Source organism: Rousettus aegyptiacus, unplaced genomic scaffold, assembly GCF_014176215.1.
Source record: "Rousettus aegyptiacus isolate mRouAeg1 unplaced genomic scaffold, mRouAeg1.p scaffold_m13_p_3, whole genome shotgun sequence".
NCBI lineage: Eukaryota > Metazoa > Chordata > Mammalia > Chiroptera > Pteropodidae > Rousettus > Rousettus aegyptiacus.
This window is the reverse complement of record NW_023416306.1, coordinates 86,287,945-86,296,645: the sequence shown is the minus strand read 5'-3', so window position 1 is coordinate 86,296,645 and position 8,701 is coordinate 86,287,945. Positions and strand designations below refer to the sequence as shown.

The window sequence follows — 8,701 nt, the reverse complement described above, 5'->3', positions numbered from 1 at the left end:
TGAAGCAAGAACAAAAACAACAAATTATAACTGCTGCCATTTTTGGTTGCAACAGCAATCTCCAGAAAGTTCTGGAGAAATACTTTACCTTAACACTGCGGAATAAATCTTTTTCTCTTGCTGTTGCTTCTTTAGAATGCATGAAACTATTCAAGGCTGTTTTTGCAGCTGTAAATAGAAAACAGAAGAATCTACTTTTTGTTCAGTCAAGAAATATTTAAAATCATAATTCAAAAAAAATTTTAAATACCTTTTCCTTTTTTCTGAACCCCAGGAGTAAGTTTCACTTTGTATCTTTAAAAAGGAATTGCGTGTGTTACTAAAGAGATTATAAAACAACTTATCAATCATTATTGTCCCAACTGTTTTGAGTAAACTGGTGATGACTTACTTATAGTTTGTCATGGTGGTGTAAGGGGCACATACTGGAATGGCAAACAGTAGTACATCTTCAGGATGTGGCTGCCCTGTCAAAGAATCAAACAGGTTTTCCTAAAAAGGGAAAACAAAAATAATTACTAAAGTAATTTGCATCAGTTCTAACAAAGGAAAACTCTAATAAACCTGTCAAATTGACATGTCAACATATTTTTATCCTTTTCTGATACAGTTTTAAGCTCTACAGCTCCAAAGTGTTTCAGACCAATGGTGTTTAAACATATACAGCTCCAAAGTGTTTCAGACCAATGGTGTTTAAACATATTCTTTACTACTTTTATAATTTTCTCTAGCATAATGAGAAATGACAACAGTGATATTCAAAATAGCACCTGTAATACATTTAAGAGAGAGGGAGAAAAAACTTGTTGGATATAACTCAAGTTGCAGAAAACTACTATGGATTAAGAAGCAGCACAATAATGATCACGAATAGATTTAAATCCATTACAAGGAAATGGGACTGATGCTTTGGATAGACCAGCAGTTCTCAACCATAGCGTTTTGCCCCCCAAAAGACACTGGACTATGTTTTTAGTTGTCACAACTTGGGGAGAAAATGCAGGAGGGCAGGGAGTGGGGTGGGAGAGGGCACAGTGCTACTGGCATCTGGTGGGTAGAGGCCAAGGATGGGACAGCTACCCACGACAAGGAATTATCCATTCCCAAATGTTCACAGTGGTGAAGGTGAGAAACTCAGGGCCAGAACAGCCTTCTTCTCTTGCTTGTTCTTAAGGAGAAACCCTAGGGCTTCTTAGAGTTCCCATTTGATGGGCTGTCTATAAGACTGCCCATAATTTAAAAACAAGTAAATTTAGAGACAAAATGCTTGGTACTCAGGTAGTGTACTATAAACTTGTCTAAATTCTTCATATGTATTATGTATAGTTCTCAAAACAATTGTCTCTTAGTAGGGAAAATTATCCCCATTCTTCAGATAAGGAGACCAAGGCACAAAATGTTTCCAAGGTTATAGTTCTATGTGGCAATGTTGGGATTCAAAACCAGAATGTCTGACTCCAGAGCCTGCAGTTTTGTCTTAGCCTTTTCAGTTTTAATTAGGAGTTGTGTGTAAAATGTTCTGGGAACTGGACTACAGCCAGAGTGCTGTAGTAGAGACTCCAACCAAAAATCATACCTCATTTCCCTGTTGATCCAGCTCTTGCTCTTCCTGTTCCAAACAAACACAATTTAAAAAGTCAGTTATAACGTAAATTGAAATTCCACACCATTAAAAACTATCAGGAGAAATAGTGAAATAACAAGACTGTCACATCTGACCCACAGGATAAGGACTCCAGGATTGTGTTCTTCAGTGCCCTGAAACTGAGTGAATTAATTTGTGTGTCTAAATATTTCAGAAAGAAATGCCATTCAAAGAGAAAAAGGACTGTTCTCTGAAGTTTGAAAGTTCAGAGATGAAACTTTCATAGAGTATGTGCTAAAGCAGTACATAAAAGGAAAATTTTAATTGAAGGATAGTGCTGGATAAAAGAAAAGAAGATTAGCATTTCCTTTGACTAGGATGGAAGAAGCCCTTGGGCCTGACAACATACATATGGTTAAGGCATTGCCCCCTACTTCGTGGCATCTAACCATAATAAATGAGTAAATAAATAAAAGAATACTTGTGAGTCCAGGGTTTACAGAATAAAATATGAAGATAATGGTGTAAAAATTTGAGGATCAAAATGAGTTTTAATATTACTAAACAATAATACTGTTAAGCAGGAAAAAAAGAAAACAGTAATACATTTAGAGTCCCCATAAGCATTACCTGCACTGAACGGAACACACAACTATAACCAAAGCTTTAACCGCCATAAATAAAAATAGAAGTTGAATAAATTTTTTTTTACAAGTTTATAGAACAAATGTTTTGCTCAGAATTTCAAGATGTACATATTCATGCAAGAAAATATGCTTAACGCTGGGCTTTTATATTCAGTTGATGGAACAATTAGGCAACCATCTTAACTGGAAAACAGCTTCTTACTGGTTTTCCAACTAGGGCACTTGGCATTTTAACTATGTAACCACTGTCAACATTATGTAAGGCAATACTGCATGTAATCCTATAGAAAAACCTAGAGAAGTACAACTTTATTTTCCATTTATCTTCCAGACAATTCCAATTATTTCTTATTTTAATTCAGTTCCCACCAAAATCAAGTAAATCCTCTTTATAAAACTGATTATTTTCTAAAGACTTGTGATAAACTTTTTGTCAGCTATCAACACTACCACTTTTATATTTATGTTCTTCAATTTTAGTCTCACAGGTTGTATTTCTAAGGTGACTTTCCATTAAGAATTGGGTTATCACTCATTCTGGTTTTAGCACTGTAAAGTGCCATGTCCTGGTAACCCTAAGTAAGATGTGAAAGCCCATATGTGTGTGGTAGCCTTACCTTGTCATCATGTGTATCATCTACAGCCAAATCTTGTATCTCATGAGTTATAACCTCAAGGGATGGAGTTTCTTTCTTTATGCTGTCTGAGACCCTTACTCCACCTCTAGGTTTCTGGGGCTGTTTCTTCACTGGTTCATCCTTTGTTTTTCCTTTCTTCCCCTTCTTTCCTTTTTCTTCTTTGTTTGACCCCGCAGACTTTAATTCACAGAGGAAAAACAGCTGATGTCAGTATTTTCAATACTGTCAATATTTTAACAAAAAAATGGATTGAATGCCTAGCATATTAGATAGGCAGTGGTCTGGATGCCCTTTGGAAAGCAAAGGAAGAAAATGTTTTTAGATGTTACTTACCCCCAGCAATTTCATGATGAGTTCACGGTCTTCTTCATCTTGGTCTTTATATTTTTCCTTCATTTTTTTCATTTTACTCTACAAAATCAAAAAGATTTTGGTTGGAAAAACTCCACAGTTAAAAACTGACGACAAATGTTTGTAAAGAAAAGGTTCTCCTTTAGTTATATGTCAAAATGCTTATTGGGTGAGGCACCATTATGAAGACAGATAAACCACAGTCCTCATCCTCAAGGAATTTACCATCTGGTGGTAAAAAAGATACATATAAGAGTAAGGATGAATTAATGCAAGACAATCTAAATAAAAGGTACAAACATTTCTAAGATAATTTTGAGAAAGGAAACATTCAGCTTGAACAAGAATTGTGGAGAAGAAATAAAGCAAACTTGTAAGTTAGTCTTAAAGGAAGTAAATTTTATATTATCTTGGAACATAGGAAAAGGCTTATAAGGTAAAGACAGGACATAGTAGTAATATCAAGTCATCACATTTAGTTGGATCAGGCTATATATACAGAGGAAGAACAAGAAATAAGGCAGCAAAGCTAGGCTAGGTACTTACTGCAGAGGCTCATAAGACTGAATTTCATCAACTTAAACTAGTGATTCTTAGGCTACACATTCACATCACCCTAATGGTTTTTAAAATTATAGACATCTAGGCCTCACCTCCAAAGATTTTCATTTTGATTAATCTTAGCTGGGGCCCAAATAAAAATATCTCTAAAATTTTGAAGAATTCTTTAAACAGGACACACACACACACACACACACACACACACACACACACACACACACTAACCATAAAAGATTGATGAGGTGAACTTCATTAAGATTAGCAAATGCTGTTCATCAAAAAAATACTATTATAAAAGTGAAAAAAATCAAGCCTCAAAATGTGAAAAGTATCTGTAATACATTTACCCAATAAAAGCTTCGTAATTCAGGATTTCAAAGAAATCATATATATCAATGAGAAAGCTGGGCAGCCCAGTTTTTAAAATGGGCACTTCAGAAAGAGGAAATTCAAAGGTCTAATAAACATGAAAAAGTGCTCAATATCATTAGCCATCAGGGACATGCAAATTAAAGCCAAGAAAACACTGTAGTATATACACACTTGGATGACCAAAACAAACAAACAAAAACAAAAACAAAAAAACACCAAAAAAACCAAAACACCCTGACAACATCAAATGTTAATGAGGATATGGAACAACTGGAATTCTGATACATTACTTGGTAGGAAATTGGTATAAGTACTCTGGAAAACTGGTAATATCTACTAAAGGCAAATACAATATGTATACACTATAACCCAGCAATTCCACTCCTAACTACACAACGGAAACATATACTTGTAGACCTAAAAGACATATATGTCTATCAACAACACTGCAGACAAACTGTGGCAGACTCATACAACAGAATGTTATTTAGCAATGTAAATGAACTATGTTATAAACAACAACATGGATGACACTCAGAATGTTGAGTGAAACGTGCCGGAGTATATACCATATCTTTCCTTTTATATAAAGTTCAAAAGCAGGCAAAATAATCTACAATAATTAAAGTAAGAACAATTTTTTTTGGTGGGGATACTACTTAGAAAGGAGCAAGAGTGAGCCTTCTGGAGGACTGAAAATGTTCAAGTGTCTTGATATGTGCATGAATAAAAATTCATTGAGTTAAACACTTAAGATTTGTGCTTTACTATATGTGCATTATACCTTTAAAAAATCTTTCATAATAAAATGAACGATATTACCAATAAATTGAGTCAAATGAAAAGAACATAGTTTCTTGGAAAATATAACTTAGAAGTGCTAACTTGAAAAAAACAGGAAACTCGAATGGACTATAATCACCAAAGAAATTTAATTATTTCTTAAAAACCTACCAGCAAAACTATAGACACCAGGTACAATTTTATAAGCAAATGCTATCAAATTTCAAGGAACCAACAACCTCCACTTTATATAAACTTCCAGAGAGCAGAAAAACAGGAAATGGTATAACCTAGATACCAAAACCAGGTAAGGACAATTTGAGAAACTAGAGGCCAATTTAACAGTTCTTCTCAAGTAATTTACCACATTTATTAATTATAGGAGAAAAATAATAGATACAGAAAAAGCATTCAACAAAACTTAACTCATTATTAAAATAACTGTTCATAAAGGATATCTACCAACAACCCATAGGAAATATCCAACAATGATGAAAATCTCAGAAACAGCCCCATTAATGTAATTAACAAAGATGCACACTATTATTACTTCTCTGCAGCACTACTGATGTTTGAGCTAGTGCAAAAAATATAAGTAATAATAGATATTAGGATTATAAAAGAAGAAAAGCAAAATTACTACCTATACATGAAATATAAAATATTCAATAAGATTGTCTATTACTAGAACATAAAAATTGTCTTCCCACATACCAGCAATTAATGACTATGAAGTGAAAGTTTTAAAAATACACTGCTTAAAAAAATTAAGAAAAATTATAAGTAGGAATAGGTAAGATGGGTAAGACTAGGGGAAAATATATCTTTATTGAAGACTATAAAATATTCTTACATCATTACAGTTCATATTCATGGACAGGAAGACTCAATGTGGTAAAGATGCACCCTATTATTTATTGTTATTTTATATTTTTGGACATTTATTTTGTTTTCTTGCTATTATAAATATCAACTTGATGAATATCCTTAGTACATACATGGATTTTTTTTAGGATAAATTCCTAAAAGTGGAATTGCTGAGTCAAAGAGCAAAGGTGGTATTAGGACTCTCACTGAGAATTCCCATGGTATGCACGCAAACATTTACTGAATGAGATTAATACACATTATCTCTTAATTTGATGGGTGAAAACAATTGTCCTTGTTTACATTAGCATTTCTTTTATCACTTTTTCAGATTTGCTATTTGTCTTTCAGTTTTATTAATAGTTCTTTTCTACAGCTGGAATTTACTTTGGTATTTTAACATGACTAGCCACTAATTTTTAATATTTCCTACCTTCCCAATCTGTAGTATTATTTTATCATATATTAATTGTTTAAAGGTAGAATTAATGGTCCTGTGTCTACATTTGTTTCACTTTTCCATCTCCCTGTTCTGTTAATATCATACTGTTTTAATAATTCCAACCTTAGAGGTTTTAAGACTTCTTTAGCTATTCTCTAGTCTCTCTTTTAAATGAACTTCACAATTACTTTATCAATTAAAATCTCAATTCTAATTAAAGTCATGGTGAATTTACGTATTAATATGGGAAGAACTGATATTCTTCCTTTCCATATGTGTAGTATGTTCCTTCATTTACTTGAGGCCCAGTGATTAAAAAAAAAAAAAAAAAAAAAAAAAAACCCACAGGAAATTCTGGTCAGAGGAAAGATCATGAAACATCTTTATTAAGATTTCAAAGAAATTTTTTAAAAAAGATACAGTGATATACTGGTTCACAATCCCTTCTTTTTTTTTACACTGCTACAGCATTTTTAAAAAGTATATTCTATATCCACTACCTCTTCCTTCATCACCCACCTTTAATAAAACAGATAAGAACTCTAACCAAAATCACACTAATAATTGAAAAAGAAATTACTAAGCTAAATTATCAATAAAAGACCAGTACTGCCACTTTACTAGCTGAGTGTCTCTGGCAAATCACAATCTCCCATTCCTCTTCTACATAAAATGAGGTCTTCTGTCCAGATGATCTTAAAGAAATATAAAACAGTGATCTCTACGTTCCCCAAACACTATCTATTCAACTAATTTTTAGTCAAAGGATGTCACGTAGGATTATTTTTTTGCTTACATCATCTGTTCAAACTTTAAAAAATTAAGAGGAACCTCACAACTTCCTTTGCGAACCATACTGTATTGACCTTAACAATTCACCCTAAAATTTTATTACCTTTTGTCCTCGCTTCATTGGCTGCACAGCTGGGGCATTTTTGCTTGTGTTCTGATGAGTTTCAATATGTAGAGTATTTTCTTTTTCTTTGTCCTTTCCCTCTATCACTTCTAAATCCCCGGAATCACCTGGAAGCTTTTTTTTCTTCATTTCCCTAAATATAAATGAAATGGAAACAACTTATTCTTAGAATTTCATAATCTTAGTGCCCTAAAAATACATGGAGAAGGGAATATGAAATATATAAGAGATCATGGCTTTTGCTTAAATTGATAATCATCAGGCTACAGTATACAAAGAACAGCAAATCATCACACAGGAAAAAGCTGAAAATTTTTCTCATGGATTCACCATTGTTTTTGTCATCCAGATGACACACTGTCATCCTTGACTAATCCTTACTCAGCAGCCACATAACAGTCCCTTGACACTTTGACGACCAGGCCCTGGGATTTGTAATCTTTCTATCAATATGGCTTGGCAGATCTTAGGTATTCAATAAAATATTTGTTGGTTAGCTGAATAAATGGATACAAAAACAAGCCAAATTAAGGAAGAAAAGGAAATTCTATTATTACTGTGATAGTTTTCACGTGCAATCTCTTCTATTATGAATGCCACTGATTCAGTCTAGGTCATCGTCACTTCCTACTCAGACTTCCTCCAGTGATTTCCCCCACAATATGTTCTACATAGGTAATTGTTTACCTATGTCACATCCCCAATTCAAAAGCTTACAAAAGTCCCCTTCACATCACTTTCAGGATAAAATCCAAAATATGCAGCTTGCCATTCTAAGTTCTCCACTTGTGGTCCATTCTTGGCCAGTCTTATCTACCAGTTCACAAATACGAACTCTGCTCCCTTTCTCCTCAGTCTACTTCTCATTTCCTGAAAGCACTGCCTCACTCTGTTCATGCTAATTCTTCATGGAGTCTTCGTGTTCAACCTTATCTTCCTTTACCTAAGTCCTAATATATCTTTGAAGTATACTTCTGATGGTATTTCCCCAAACACTTGAACTCAGGGAAATTTCTTACTCCTCAACCACTGTATGTATCACTTTCAGATAACACCACAGTTGACCCTTGAACAATATGGGCTGCACTTACATGCCCCGAAGTAGTGGGCCCGCACAGCTCAAACCAGTGTTGTTCAAAGCTCAACTGTTTTCAATCCAGATACCAGACTATAGATATATGCAGATTTTCAACTGCATGGGGATCGGTGCCCCTAATCCCTGTGTTGTTCAAGGGTTAAATGTACCAATAGGTTTACGGCTATTTCCTGAATCCAGGACGTAAAAACTTCATGGCACAAATTTTATATTTTACCTCACTGTATACTTGCTATCTAGCATAGTGCCATGTCCTCAGAGAATTCTCTATAACAGTTTCACAATTATCTTTCACCGGTTTTAGTCTTTTTCACCCAGAGCAGTTGTCTCAGTTGTTCCTTTCCCTCAGCCTGCACCTTTCTATTCTCCTCCTGAGTCCTACTGTATTTGAAAACAAAAAAACAAACAAAAAAACAAGTCTCATATATAAAACTTTTCTAATT

The 8,701-nt window shown here is 33.9% G+C and overlaps 1 protein-coding gene and 1 non-coding gene across 2 annotated transcripts in view; one reads left to right on the top strand and one right to left on the bottom strand.

Annotated features, from left to right (window-relative positions):
- The window catches only part of NEMF (nuclear export mediator factor), a 49,406-nt gene that overhangs the window by 2,520 nt on the left and 38,185 nt on the right, over nucleotides 1-8,701 (bottom strand). The window contains exons 26-32 of the mRNA XM_016126929.2: nucleotides 7,142-7,295; nucleotides 3,204-3,281; nucleotides 2,850-3,047; nucleotides 1,577-1,609; nucleotides 392-492; nucleotides 251-294; nucleotides 89-168 (exon numbers count right to left, since the gene is read on the bottom strand). Coding sequence (XP_015982415.1) covers nucleotides 89-168; nucleotides 251-294; nucleotides 392-492; nucleotides 1,577-1,609; nucleotides 2,850-3,047; nucleotides 3,204-3,281; nucleotides 7,142-7,295 — 688 coding nt within the window. The remainder of the gene's footprint in view (nucleotides 1-88; nucleotides 169-250; nucleotides 295-391; nucleotides 493-1,576; nucleotides 1,610-2,849; nucleotides 3,048-3,203; nucleotides 3,282-7,141; nucleotides 7,296-8,701) is intronic.
- On the top strand, nucleotides 1,920-2,045 carry LOC118601167. The gene has a single exon (XR_004950251.1). It is a non-coding gene; the product is annotated as a U6atac minor spliceosomal RNA (small nuclear RNA).